Here is a 14,203-nt window from a genome sequence, read left to right as displayed (position 1 = left end):
AACTGAGGGAAAAACAACTGGGGGAGAGAGCTCCTTATATAGACAAATGTGAGGGATTTTAGCTACAAGGTGGAACCTGGATGAGGGATTTTAGCTGGTGGCCTACGTACAAGTGGTGTCAGAAGATACTAAATACAGGCAAAAAGTGGGCTGAGAAATGAAAGATGATGTCATACTAATGCAAGGAGTGCATAAACAAAGCAGGGAAATGTCAAATACAGGGGTACCTCATGCAAGGGTGCATGAATGGTGTCAGACTAATGCAAGGAGTGCAGAAATGGGGTCAGAAGACTGCATGCAACTGCAAGGGGGTGCATAAATGAAACGGGGACATTTCAAATACAGAAGAAGTGGGGTTGGTCCCCTGCATAGGCAGTGGAGATAAGAAGGATAGAAAAGAGTATGTGTTTGACTTGCTCTGAGTATGTGTATACCTGGGAAAGGTGACTTGAGGGGTGTGACAGGTTAATGACTGGGGCTGGCCATGTCCACGAGAGGTCCAAGAAGGTGTAACTTAACTAGCAGTTTTCCGAGCCAAGGAAACTACCTGGCGGACGGGTGAGGATGGATCACCTTAGGCCGGCACCACTGGCATTCCCCAACCAAGCTTCCATGGGCTCAGGCTGCTGTCACCCCCTCGGTAAGAATTGTCGCTACCTTCACAAGATTCCTCTCCATTCAGCCGTTGTTCAGAGCCTGTGCGTACAAGGAAAAATCTTATGTGCTAGATTCCTTCCCCTCAATCTTTTGTTGATCTCATTTGTAGCTTTTATGAGTGCTTTTTGTTCAATTTAATTTAACATTTTTCAACTGCTGTAAACATAACTTCATGTGCTTGGGCTAAGCTTTATTTGGGAGTTGTGGCTTAACAGGATTTGGGGAAACCTGGTGTTAGTAGTAGAAGGTTTCATTACAGGTCCTCTACTACTTGATGGTCTCCATCAAATAAACCTGATGTTCTCAGCCCTTAGAAATGTCTGATTTGGGAGTTGTGGCCTTGGTAGGATCTGACAAAAGGCCGCAGTTACAGTAGGAGTTTGAGAAATATGAATTTGGCTGTAACTTGTTTATTACTTGAGAGTCTGAGAAAAACCAAAATTAAAGCATCAATTGATCCTCACTGGAAACAAGCTGTTAAATTTCTACCTTTGGTGAATGTGTAACTAAGGAGTTGTGGGCTTGGTAGGATCTGACAAAAGGATTTAGCAGGATTTGGGAAATATGAATTTGATTTTAAATTGTTTATTACTTGAATGTCTGAGAAAATAAAATAACAGCATCAAGTGATCCTCACTGGAAACAAGCAGTTAAATTTCTACCTTTGGGGCATGTGTAATTAAGGAGTTGTGGTCTTGACAAGAGTTGAGGAAAAATCAAGTTATAGGAAAAATTGATTCTATTCTAACTCTGCTCTAACCAGGTGTTTTGAAAAAAAGATTGGAAATAAGATATTGATGTACAATTCGAAAAGGCTGTAAGAATCTTATCCTTGGTGAATTTCAAACTGGTGAGTTGTTGTCTTGGCAAAAGACAGAAAAAATATATGTGTTTGTAGCAGAAAGAGATTCCAGTATTATTACCATTCTCTTACTTCAGTTATCAAAACCAAAATTGGAGATTATTGATTGATCAATAATCAAAAGGAGATTAAAGTTTTGAATCTTTTAATCTCCTTTGTTTCATTTTTAATGTAGGAGTTGTGTTGTTGGCACCTCCCAAGAACACAATGTTCTTAAGGGAATCCACATTTCTTACCAACCCACTTTTTTCCTCAAATCCTTCCATGGCTACAAGTCCTTAATGAGTACCAACCCACTTTTTTCCTCAAATACTGAAGCAAGAGAATGTTAATAATAATGGAATCTCTTTCTGCTACAAATACATGTATATCTCCCCTCTTGTGCCAAGACAACAACACATCAGTTTGAAATGCACCAAGCATAAGATTCTTGCAGCCTTTTCAAATTGTACATCAACATCTTATTTCCAATCTTTGTTTCAAAACACCTGGTTAGAGCAGAGTTAGAATAGAATCAATTTTTCCTGTAACTTGATTTTTCCTCAACTCTTGTCAAGACCACAACTCCTTAATTACACATGCCCCAAAGGTAGAAATTTAACTGCTTGTTTCCAGTGAGGATCACTTGATGCTGTTATTTTATTTTCTCAGACAATCAAGTAATAAACAAGTTACAATCAAATTCATATTTCCCAAATCCTGCTAAATCCTTTTGTCAGGTCCTACCATTACCAAGCCCACAACTCCTTAGTTACACATTCACCAAAGTAAGAAATTTAACAGGTTGTTTCCAGTGAGGATCAATTGATTCTGTCATTTTGTTTTTCTCAGACTCTCAAGTAATAAACAAGTTACAGCCAAATTCATATTTCCCAAACTCCTACTGGTAACTGCGGCCTTTTGTCAGATCCTACCAAGGCAACTACTCAGTTACACATGCCACAAAGGTAAAAATTTAAAAGCTTGTTTCCAGTTAGGATCACTTGATGCTGTCATGTTTTTTCTCAGACTCTCAAGTAATAAACAAGTTACAGTCAGATTCACATTTACCTTCCTACCAGTTCAGCCTTTTGACAGATCAAGGCCACAACTCCCAAATCAGACATTCCCCAGGGCTGATAAAATTGAGTTTGTTTGATGGAGAATACATGATTACACTGTCCAATTTTTTGTTCTAAGCCATCAAGTAGTAGAGGACCTACAGTGAAATCTTCTCCTACTTACACCAGATTTGCCCAAACCTTGCCAAGCCACAACTCCCACCATGAAAGACCTGAGGGGACTAGGCGGTAGGTGACGTGAAGCTAACTCCAGCCTTAACTCCAACCATACACTTTTGGAAAAGTGGTAGGACCCCCTGATGATGACAAAGGGGCCATTGTTATTCAAGGGGAGTAATGCTGGAGTGCCACTGGAATTCCAGCATATTTTACTGAATGTCACCTGACACCTATTCACATCATTTTTTTCATGGTGTCCCAAATAAAGCTTAGCCCAAGCATCTGAATTTAGTGTTTACAGAAATTGAATACTGTTAAATTGAACTGAACAAAAACCACTCATAAAAGCTACACATGAGCTAAACAAAGAATTTGAAGGGGAAGGAATTCAGTGCATAATTAGGCCAACGGTTGACAGTACACCAGTTGTTTTCTTAGAGCTTATTTGCTAACACAGGGCAAGATACTGTGAATGATGGTTGTATGAACAAATATTCATGACGGTCGTGATGAAGCCCGTCAAGGGGAACAGACTGACAGAAACCTCAGCAGTGGTGGCGGCGGTTGTGTGTTGTTTGAAGATGGTGAGAATAGGACTGTTTTTTGGTCGACGCTGAGCACATTTGGTTGGAGAGTGCCTGTGGAAGGTGATCCATCCTTGCCCGTCCCTCAGATGGTCTCCTCGGCTCGAAAAACTGTAGTTGACTCGCATCAGCCCCATTGGATCCACCACAAATCCTTCCGCCCTGGGCAATTGACGGCTTCCTGGAGAAAAAGATATATGAAAGCGTCAGTCAACTTGGATTGGCCCCATTTGATCCATCACCAATCCGCCGCCCCTGGCCATCGACAGATTCGTGAAGACGAAGAAAAACAACAAGCTTTGAGTCGGCCGCTTGATTGGATTCCCGCGCAGAGGTGGCCTAGTCGTTGGATGATGTTGAACGGCCGCTTGAGGCCGGAGATGATGGGCGATGTTGGATGTGGCCGGCCGGTAGTGACCGGCAGCCTAAAACGATACTGTGTATGTGCATGTATGCACATAGGGGAGGCGGAGTGCTGCGAGGCCCAGCGGTCCACGCAGTCATGGAAGCCGATGGAACCTTGGTTCCGAGCTCGGAGCTTGCTTATCATGTATATGGAGAGGGCGGGCGAGGGGCAGCGAGGGGCAGCTCTGGAGACCTCCCATAGCCTGTGTATTTCATTTAGTTGTCCAAGAGTTCAAGGATTAGAGCAATCACGTCGGAGCTGCTGGAGAAGTCGGACATCTTCATGCTCTTTAATTTCTCCCAGACAAGCATCTGTTCAGCCCTGCTTGTGGTGTGGAAACGGCTGCAGAGGTGAGTAAAGATGTCATAGCAGGTGTTGTGACGGAGCATAATGCGGTGCATACTGCTTTCAACGGTTGCCAAAAGGAGAGATCGACCCATTTTTCTTGTACTGGATTAGTACACGCCATTGAGATTATTTGACTTCTAACTCACCCCAGGTCAATTTTTAGGCCTGGGGACCGGGGACGGACAACAAGTCTTGGTCTCCTGGACGTCTGATGCATTGGGAGTAAGTCAACCAGTTAAGCCCCTATCTTTTTTGCTTGGGAAATACTAATTCATTTGGTGTGGGCTTGAAGTTTGTTTAACTCTTTTTTCTCTTCAATTATCAAGAATGAGGTAAACAACTCCCAAATGCCTGCTAAATTTGGATGACCACTCCCAAAATGCCCACAACCCAAAAAGGGGTCCGGTTAGACGTCAGGGAGGGATCAGCCAAGGGTCCCCAGGACATCAAACCAACTTTAGGAGTTATTTTCCCAATTTTTAGGCATCATTTTTCCCTCTTCTTTTTGGTCCTACCCGAAGGGTATGCTCTACATGGATTAATACAGATCTACGAGGTAAACACATCCAATGAGACAAATAAAAATAGATAAAGATAAAAAAAATTAAGATCCACTAATTCAAATCCTCAGGACAGACAAAAAAAAAAAAAAAAAAAAAAAGAAACAGAAAACAGAAGGAAAAGAAAACTACAATTAGAACTCGGGCCTAGGAGGAGGACGTTGTTTGAAGCTTAACTTTTGACGAAAGGAGCCGATCGAGCCAGCCAATTTCGAGAGTGGTTGAGAGACGGAGAGATAGAAGAGTCTATCGAAGAAGCCCAAGAAGTCTCTGATCATTTCGCCCGAAGCATGGGTGTCGTGATGTTGTTGGGTGGTCTGCGAGGAGGTGTGCGAGCGTGGGGGTGGAGGCTCGGCAGGATTGGTGGTTGGGTCCGCTGGGCCAGCGGGCCCGGCCGGTGCTGATTCGGTGCTGAACGCGGGACCGCAACGGGCACAGTCGGGCGGAGTGAGAATGGACCTCAGAAGGGCCGCTTTGAGCCTGATGTCCATGAGCTGCGGCCGGCCGGGCTTATCCGATTGGTCGATCTCCTCCTCGACTGGATAAGCCGGATCGGGATCGTTAAGCACTGACTCCGTTTCCGTCTGCTCTAGCAGTGTCTGGCTTAATTCGATGGGAAGTCCTCCCGCGGTCACTTGGTTGTCCATCCGCTCGAGCCGCCTGCCCATTTGCTCCACTTGGACGCTCAGCGACGACACCAAATAAATCAGCCAACATAAGAGCACAGTCCTCCAATTGAGGCCCCACTTGAGCACAGACTGTTCGACCCATGATGTACACCGAGCTAAACTTCGACCGCTGTGACTTTCTTCACTCTCTTCAACAAGCATGTCGGCTTGATCCTCGGACTCTCGAGGCTCGATGGCGGGTATATTGGAGACTTGCTTCGGACCAGTCAGAAGTGGTAGATAGCTTTCAATTGAGGCGGAGGTAACGAGGGACGTGGTAGCTTGTAAATCATAGCGGACCAATTGGATCTTTTCTGGAGAGTTTTCAGGTACCATCATGTCAGAGTGCTTGACTTGGATCTGGAATCCTACAGAGGCTCGAAGTAGAGCTTTGTAAGCAGCAACCGAAGTTTCGACGGAAGGTAATAGACAGATGAATGTGCCACTGCCTTCCCGAGTCGCCTCAGATTCTGCAGTGGGAATTATCTTCTTGTGTAAGACAATCATTCGAAGAGTTGGCAACGGGCTGCTGGTGTCACCCTTCCTCGAGATCTGGACACTGCTCACATCGACCTTGATAGTCACAAACTGCACATAATCTTCTAGTCGGTCGTCTTCTACTGCATCCGAAGGTCCCGATACTTGGAAACCTTGGTCTTGGATCAGCTTCCATTCGCCGATCCATAGACCTACTATCTCAAAGGCATCTCTGCTATCAGACCCAATTGGAAACAGTATATTGAGGTTCGAGTCGACATGATCTGAGGAGCAACAGAATGTGATGCAGATTTCAGCATACTGAGAAATGATCGACTGCTTTCCGGATGAGCGATCAATCACCAGGTCAGCTTGAACTGAGCGGATCGAGGGCTTGGCTCTGGGGTGTTCGTCAAAAGGAGTGGACTGAGGGGTTTCGTTTTCCAGGACAGGTTCTGGTTTGTTCGATTTGTTTCTAAGGGAGCCGTAAAGCCGAGGTCGTTTCTTGACCAAACTCAAAGGAGATATTGTGGATCGACGACTATGGTATTTAACACGGCTTCCTGAATTGATGACTAGATGGTTGATCGAAAGGCTCGGTTCGGTGAGTCGAGTGAGGGGGGATGAGGGCACTTGCTTCGAAGGACTTTCAGGGATTATTGACACGGTTTCAGGAAGCTGCGGAGAAGAGTCTGGCTGATCAAGACGGGCTATGATGATCTCGGTAAGACCTGATTGATCTTGAGGCAGGGAAAGTCGAAGCTGCTGAGATTGATCGTCGGCGGATTGTTCGACCAAATCAGCCCATGAGGGCAGGGTGAATTGTAGATTTGGGGAAGATGGGAAATCGGTGGAAATTCGACATGTACAGGTATGTTCCTCAACAGACGGTAGGATTAAGAAGGGTATTGGGAATGATTTTGAGCAAGGTTCGCCGAGGGTCGAGATGAGAGAGTTGGCTCTAATCTCAAGCTGTCCTCTTAGATTTAGGACGAGTCGTGTGCGGACTGAGTTGTGAGTGGTTGCTGCACGTCGGATAAGCCATTCGGTATCAATCCAAGCAATGAACTGATGAGGGGTAGTGGATCGGGAGCTTTGTATAAGGGCCCGATTAGTTTTTTTGGGACTACAAGTAATTTCATCTGCTGAAGATGAGAGATCAAAATCAAGCTCTAGATCAAAGTCGTCTTTAATGATCTCGGCGGGTATCTCAGACGTTGAATCCAAAAATGGAGCGGCGGTAGTTAGAAGATCAAGTTCGAGCGAAGACGTATCTGATCCTGGGCACGGAGCCAGAGAGGGATGATGACCTGTCGAAACAGAACAAGCAGCCAGCTGTGGACTACGCGCGGGAGGTGAACTGAAAGGTAAGATGGGGGTTATTGATTGAACCGGCAATGGTAGCTGAGTTTCAATGACGCCCTCGCCGTTCAACGGCGACCACTGGGCTGAGACGATATCCTTGGCGACTGGATCAGGTATGGCCAAGACGAACGCAGTTTTCTCATTGATGGACTGTGTGCTGACGTGTTGAAGATCGAGATGAAAACTGATATCCATTGAGGTGGGGTCAGGGCTGGTGTCAAGGGTGCTTGGTGTGTGGTGAATAGAGACTGAAAGCTGACTAGATGCATGCTTGGCAGTAAGCGGGGTATGAGTCGTGGTTGTTGAAGGATAGGGACCAAGAAGGATACATAATTCTCTGGTACTTTGGAAGACGCCTTCGAATCGAGGAGAGAGTTCATCTTGAGGCCAGTTCTGATGACGATCACGGGTTTGTTTGTCTTCTTCATCTGATAGGCTGATTCCCTCAGGTTCTGACTCGTCTGAGAGAGGGCGTAGGTCGTCATCATGAAAGATCGATGATAATTTGGGCGCACTAAGGATATTCCTTGATGAGCTTGAAAAACGCATGCGTTCACGCCTAAGAGCTGGGAAGGTGTTGAGATGAACGGCAGGTGATAGCGCGTCTTTTGGAGAATTCTCGAAGAGTGCATCGGATGACTCGGGTGGTAAGATCAACCTGAATGAGTTTTTAAGGCAGGGTGGTGTTGGCAAGATGACCTGAAGGCAAACGAAAAAAGTGTCAGTGGTAAGTTGAAGATGAATCGGTCAAGGAGATACTAACCGAGAAAGGCCATTCTGGGCCGACGGTTGCCCATAAGGATAGACAGTCCAACACGATCGCGTATTCGGCCGTTGGTATTGGTGGTGAGGGGTGATCGAGACTGATGGGGGACGGAGGAGAGGGTGGGATGAGGAGAGAGATGGAGAAGTTTCTGACGACGACGCTGATCGGAGGGGGCTGAAGTAGGTTTTCATTAGCAGGTTTGGTTCTGAAAGATTTGGATAGATCGAGTAGTGATGCGGCCAGTTTGGCCTGTGATGGATGGCTTGAGGCTTGGATGGTAGGCCTTGAGTTGATTGATTGGCGGGTGATCGGGAAGATGGTATGCTTAGCAAGTCGTAGTCGTTGGTCAGACATCAAGGGTATGATAAGATCGGGCGAGCCGAGTGGTGGGATGGAGGAGTATGGGATGGCGAGCTATGTAAACAGATTGCAGTCAGTGTGGATGTCATTCTCATAGTTATCTTGAATGTAAATGCGAGAAAGAAACAGCTGACTGACTCTGATGCACATCATGACCTGTAATCCACCTGAGGTTGTCGCAGCCGGTGACTGTTCTGAGGGGTATGTAGGATGATGAGGACGAGCTCTGATGACGAGTTGTTTGACGACCTGTGTGGCTGGTTGGTTGGTCATTGAGGATTGTGAGGGTGATGGGTACCTGCTGGATGAGGCGGGTGGTCTGTTGCTGATGAGCTTGCTGATTGAGTTTGAGGATGAGTGCTTGGCTGCTCGCTGTAGTCCGATGTTCGATGATGAGGTCGTTGATGATCGAGTGTGTCGTTGGTGATGTCTGCCAGTGCCGGTGCCAGGGCCAGTGCCAGTCTCTGAGTTTGATTTCTGTCTTCCTCCAGGGCTCATCCAGTCTGCTCGTTCCATGGCTTCGGCGTTCTCGGTCGTTGTTCCTGGGGCGTTCTCGGTCGTTGTTCCTGGGCAAACCTCTCGTTTCCTTGTTGCCTTTGTTGACCGTTCTCATGTCGAGGGCAGCTTGGCTGGCTGTGAAAGGGCCTCGGCTGGGGGTGTCTCTACAGATTTCACAGCTCTAAGTTAACCAACCCTTACATAATCCTCTCTCAATCCCCCGATGTGGTGGGCAGAAGCAGAAGCAGTGCACGGGTCTATGTTTTAGCCTGTTTTCTCAGTAGAGGGGCTGCGCCAGTAGGAAAAGGCTTATTCCAACCATGGACACTCTTCTATAATGATTCAAGTTCTGTGATTCTTCATTCACTATTTGCTCCAGAGGTGAAGCCAGGTATCTCACATTTTATATATAGAGATCAGAGAGGGGGGGTGGGGCAAGTTGAGATATCGGGTGAAATACCATTATGTGAAAGTGTTCAAACAGTATTTCGTTCAAGCTTATGACCTTTCACCACTTTCCAAGCTTCTTCAGCCGAAAGGGTTTCGTATTCGATCAAAGCCAAAGCCAACCGATCCAATTCATCCCGTTTGGATTGCAAGAGGTTGAGGGCTCTCGAAGCGGCGGCCTCAACCATCTCCTGGATCTCACCGTCGATCGACGCTAGGGTGTTCGGCGCCAACTGGTCATCGGTTCGGTACGCACGGGGGCCTAACCTGGTCGAGAATCCCATCTCTCGGATCATCGCCGTGGCTACCAAGGTCACATTATCGATATCCGACGATGCACCCGACGTCACGCTTCATGTTTCAAATATCAACCAATCTTGCAGCATTAGAAACAAGCGACAGGGGGTTGATCGGAAGAGAGGAAAATAAGATGAGACTGACTTTTCTTTTCCCATCAAAATCTCTTCGGCTGCACGACCCCCCATACCGACATCAAGTCTTTAGAAGTAGAAGAAGGATGGAATTAAAAACGGATGCAATGCAGGTATTTTTTCCAAGCCGAGTTGAACTAACCTTGCTAAACACTCCTTGTAGCTTTCCGTGACTTTATCGATTTCCGGCAAGAAATGTGTCTGTGATAATTTTGTAGCGTTTAACGTTGTTTCTTTGAGAAGCGGGCAAAAAAGTATGTGTGCTTACAATTCCAAGTGCGTGCCCTCTGCGAAGACATGTGACTTTGTGTAGCGGAGTGGCACCAGGAGTATACATGCTGACCAACGCATGTCCAGCTTCGTGGTAGGCCGTTAATTTCTTTTGCTGGAGGGAACAAGAATAATCGACCAATCAGCATAACTTCGGTGAATTCTTTTTTTTTCTTTGTTCCAGACTGATCATCGAGAGCATTCACATCAGCAGTGGTGATGTAGCTCTTGTTTTCAGCTCCCATCATGATCCGATCACGAGCCCAATCAAAGTCAAGGGCCCGAACCGACTGGGCACCTTCTCGCGAGGCTTTGACAGCGGCCTGATTGACTAAGTTTTGCAAATCGGCTCCAGAAAAGCCAGGCGTGGACCTGGCGACAACAGTAAGGTCAAGGGCTAAGAGAAGAGAGAAAAAAAAGAACATTCAATATACTAACGGAGGATATGTCTGGAAATCGGAAAAACGTCTTTGTTAATCGCTGTCATGATGGTATGAGACATACCTGGGTCAACGGTCACGTTCTTAGAGTGATGCTTCAAAATCTGAATCCTCCCTCTAGCATCAGGTAACGGTACTGCAACGTGTCGATCAAACCTGCAATGAGGCAAAAGAAATGGGAGTGAGAGTAAAAGATTCAGTCGGATGATCATGCAATTTTTTCGTGTGAGAAGAGCGTTGTGAATGCTGACCTTCCGGGACGTGTGAGAGCCTTGTCGAGGGAAGCTGGAAAATTGGTGGCTGCCATCAAGATAACACCTTCCTATACGCGCAAAGAGGAGGTTCAGAGCCTTGGAAGATCAACTAGTAGAACATCTCTTTGATTGCTTACACTCTGTTGAAAGCCATCGAGTTCAACCAAAAGCTGATTGAGGGTCTGTTTCATGTAATGCTGATCCTTCGGTGATCGTTTGCCACCGATAGCGTCCAGCTCATCAATGAAGATAATCGCGGGAGCTGCCTTTCGGGCCGCAGCAAAGAGCTCTCGAATCCGACGAGCTCCAACACCAACATACATCTCGTCAAACTCCGACCCAGATGCAATGAAAAATTGCTAAGAGGTCGATTGCATGGTTGTTAGTGAGAGGAAGAGTGTGCCGTGATTGGTTGAGTTGAAAAGGAAGGGGGATTCATCTTACCACTCCGGCTTCACCCGCAACAGCTCGAGCTAGTAACGTTTTCCCAGTTCCGGGAGGACCGGTCAACAAGACACCTGTTCAAAGCAAGAAACCAGAATCTGTGGTCAGATATAGCAGTAATGAAACTGGAGGGAAGGAAAGGTGTGACCAACCTCGTGGTAAACGTCCACCCAATCTCGCAAATCTCAGAGGATCTTTCAAGAAATCGACGACCTCTTTCAGCTCTTCCTTAGCTTCGTCACAGCCATGTACATCACCAAACTGCGAAAATCGGAGGTAGAGTCGTTGAGTAATAGCCAAAAAGAAGAGAAAAAACTGAGAAACCAGAGGGGAAGAAAGCTGACTGTGACTGGTTTTTGGCCTTGTGGCTTGAATTCTGTGGGTCCGCCAGTCGGGGAGGTCGCTTTCAGCAATCCAGACGAGTCCATCACCAAACTGAGCAAAGTCAACATCTAAATTCGAATTTCATGAAGAGTTAGTTCGATTGAAAAAAGTCCAGAATGATGGTGAATAGGTGGGAGTGATCGTAGGAGATTTACTGACGATAAATGAATAGACCAAGGTGACTGCAAGGAAGCGCAGGGCTCGCAGAATAGGGTTCCCCCTAAGTTCCTCCACAACCACCTTGATGGTTCCGACATTTTCCGAATTAGCACGAGTGTCCGATTTCAGATTAGGGAACAGCTGTGAATCGAGGGACGATGACTGGGAACGAGGCTGGGAGGCAGCAATAGCGTCCCGATTGGCAGCATGAAGCTCGGAGTCCTTGATGTTCTGGATGGTAGCTTTGGTGCCGGCGCGGTTGAAGAGAGCCGAGATCAGAGTGGCAGGATTGAGCTTGAAGGAAGCCAGGAAGGCCGCGATCGAGTGCGGTTTGCTGTCAGGGGTGGCGGTCGTTGGTGTTGTGTTGGTGCTGCTCTGGGTATTCTGGTCCGACTGGATTGGTGGGGCGTTGGGCTGAGGGGGCGATGAGGAAGGGGTGCAGGGGCTGAGTTGATCGAGGATGGCTTGACGTCGTTGAGACTTGAGCTGGATGGTCTGGGTGAGTTGGCCGATAGGCTGGTCCGACTGCTGGATGAGTGCATGGAGGTACGCAGACCATAGCCGGTGGTCGGTGAGGAGGCCGACAAGCGCCAGTTGCTGTGGGGTGCTGAGTTGCTGATGGCTAAGGCTGAAGAGTTGGTCGAGCCGTTGGATGAGCTGTGCCGAGTGCTGTGAGCTGGCCTGAGTTTGGGCGATCAGCTCCGAGTATGGTTTTGGGTTGAGAAGCTCTTCGAGTGAGCCGGCGGAGTGAGACGAGGGTGGCGGGGTGGCGGTGGAGTAGAGCGAGAGTTGGGCCCTGAGACTGGAGATCGGTTTCCACGTTCCTGCTGGGCAAGCTCACGAATGGAGATAATAATCAGTGACTTTCTTTGGAGGAGCGTGAAGGGTAAAGAACCACACACGACTGCCTGATCCGATGGTTGACCGGCAAAACGAGCCACGAGCAGACAGGGCATGAATCGTATGAGGGTGCGGCTGAAATCCAGTCAAGGTAAGACAAGTGTTTAATTAGATGGATATCATCATCGAGCGAAGAAGAAAAGAAGCTTACTGCTTTGATCGAGACCACTCTCGACCATAAACATTCGAGTCGGGTCATCGTTGCAGGGTGGCCAGGTGCATCTGATACTATGCTAACTGAACAAAGTCCTTCTGCGGGGCTGAGTGGAGAGCAGAGTGCCGCCGGGGTGCTCGCCGAGCGTCGGGTGAAGATCTGGCTCAGTTTCGAGAGCCTGTAGCTCGCTTGTTTTGCGAGCTACATATTTACATCCAGGCATGGATGGATGCGCATGCATCTTGTCTGTCTTTCTATCCACTCCAATTCTGAAGAGAGTCACTAGAACAAAAAGGCAAAGGAGAAAAAAGAGAAAAGAAAATTTCTCCGCTCGGACGTGCGCCGCCGGGGCTAACCCAATAAGAGGGTGGTTGGCTTGCTGCCTTTTTCAAAAATCCATACAAAAAAATGTCATGGTTTGATGATAAGGTAGCTTAAAATGAGCATTACATAAATATGTATCACCTTAACTTTCATAATGGGAGGGACAGCTTTGAAGCTGCAGACTGGAAAATTCAAAGAGTACCTTTCCATCACTTTTTGGTGTGTGCTCTCCCACCTCAACAGTCATTCCTTCCTATCCCTTCCCTCTGGAACAGGTGGCTTTGCCACCAGCCAAATGCTCTTCCCACAAAACTCTCCTGTTCCCCCATGAGCTCCCCCAAACGGAGAGAGGGACTTTGATAAGTTGGGTACTGGGGTTAGCTGGAGATGTTGATCAATTGGGTGTATGGATTTGGAGGCAGAGGTGTGAGGTATGTGGTTTACATATGTAGGTGGAGTTCTGTAGCATGAGTTCTAATTGAGCAGGGTGGACCAACTCTGACCTCAGCCAGGGGGGATTTTCACTCCTGCCTTACTACATCAGAGTGCAAAACAACCAATCAGTACGCACTACAGCAAAGTTTGAAACCAGGAAAATAAATAGGTCAGTTGCTGGCTTATTAAAACAGTGCTGTAACATTAACTGCCTACTGTCACTCTTCACAGAAGAATCAAGATGAATGAGGCCCCACTGAGGGAGGAAGTCAACCTGCTCTCAAGACTGATCTACTCCAACAAAAACCAGCACCACTCATCAATCTGGTTCAGACGCGCAACTGAAGTCAAGAGATGGTCAACCAAACTACTAGCCAAACTTCAACAGCCACCAGCTGGCTTCCTTGATCAGGTCAGACTCCTCTCCTGCTTTTCTCAATCCTTGAGATCATTCATCCTGACAGGCTTCCTTTGGATCCAGTTTGAGTTCCGGCTATTGAGGGCGTATGAGTAAGCTTGGAAATGTCTCTTTAGCTCTGTTAACCACTTGCATACTAAAAGCACTCCTGATTCAGTTCAATCATCCAAAATTTGGCAAGAACTGCATTTATGGCCGTTGGAATGACCCTCATAGCTTGCTTTTCACGGATACACTCAATCACCAAACATCTTCAACTCCTCCAAAGCTCAGTGGCCAGAAATTTGTGACTTGTTTTTTTTTGTTGCAAAACAGCCATCATAAGCAAAATTATTGTGTTTTGAAGTACACTTGGATGGATGGCCCTGCATT

At 47.0% G+C, this 14,203-nt stretch overlaps 3 protein-coding genes across 3 annotated transcripts; 1 reads left to right on the top strand and 2 right to left on the bottom strand.

Moving 5' to 3' along the window:
• Positions 1–4,771: 4,771 nt before the first annotated feature.
• PtA15_9A181 (uncharacterized protein) lies at positions 4,772–8,546 on the bottom strand (the record flags this gene model as incomplete). Its single annotated transcript, XM_053172363.1, has 3 exons — positions 4,772–7,846; positions 7,911–8,327; positions 8,412–8,546. The coding sequence occupies 3 exons, from the start codon at positions 8,544–8,546 to the stop codon at positions 4,772–4,774; spliced, it is 3,627 nt and encodes a 1,208-aa protein (XP_053023611.1).
• Positions 8,547–9,247: 701 nt separating this feature from the next.
• On the bottom strand, positions 9,248–12,699 carry PtA15_9A180 (uncharacterized protein; the record flags this gene model as incomplete). Its single annotated transcript, XM_053172362.1, has 14 exons — positions 9,248–9,569; positions 9,660–9,716; positions 9,792–9,850; positions 9,918–10,034; positions 10,126–10,316; positions 10,424–10,515; positions 10,611–10,681; positions 10,751–10,972; positions 11,058–11,131; positions 11,210–11,318; positions 11,402–11,509; positions 11,601–12,427; positions 12,503–12,575; positions 12,652–12,699. 14 exons carry the CDS (start codon positions 12,697–12,699, stop codon positions 9,248–9,250), a joined length of 2,370 nt encoding a protein of 789 aa, XP_053023610.1.
• Positions 12,700–13,654: 955 nt separating this feature from the next.
• Positions 13,655–13,927, top strand: PtA15_9A179 (uncharacterized protein; the record flags this gene model as incomplete). Its single annotated transcript, XM_053172360.1, has 1 exon — positions 13,655–13,927. The coding sequence occupies one exon, from the start codon at positions 13,655–13,657 to the stop codon at positions 13,925–13,927; it is 273 nt and encodes a 90-aa protein (XP_053023609.1).
• Positions 13,928–14,203: the final 276 nt, after the last annotated feature.

This window comes from Puccinia triticina, chromosome 9A, assembly GCF_026914185.1.
Source record: "Puccinia triticina chromosome 9A, complete sequence".
NCBI lineage: Eukaryota > Fungi > Basidiomycota > Pucciniomycetes > Pucciniales > Pucciniaceae > Puccinia > Puccinia triticina.
The sequence above is the reverse complement of the archived record's forward strand: the minus strand, read 5'-3'. Positions and strand labels throughout refer to the sequence as shown.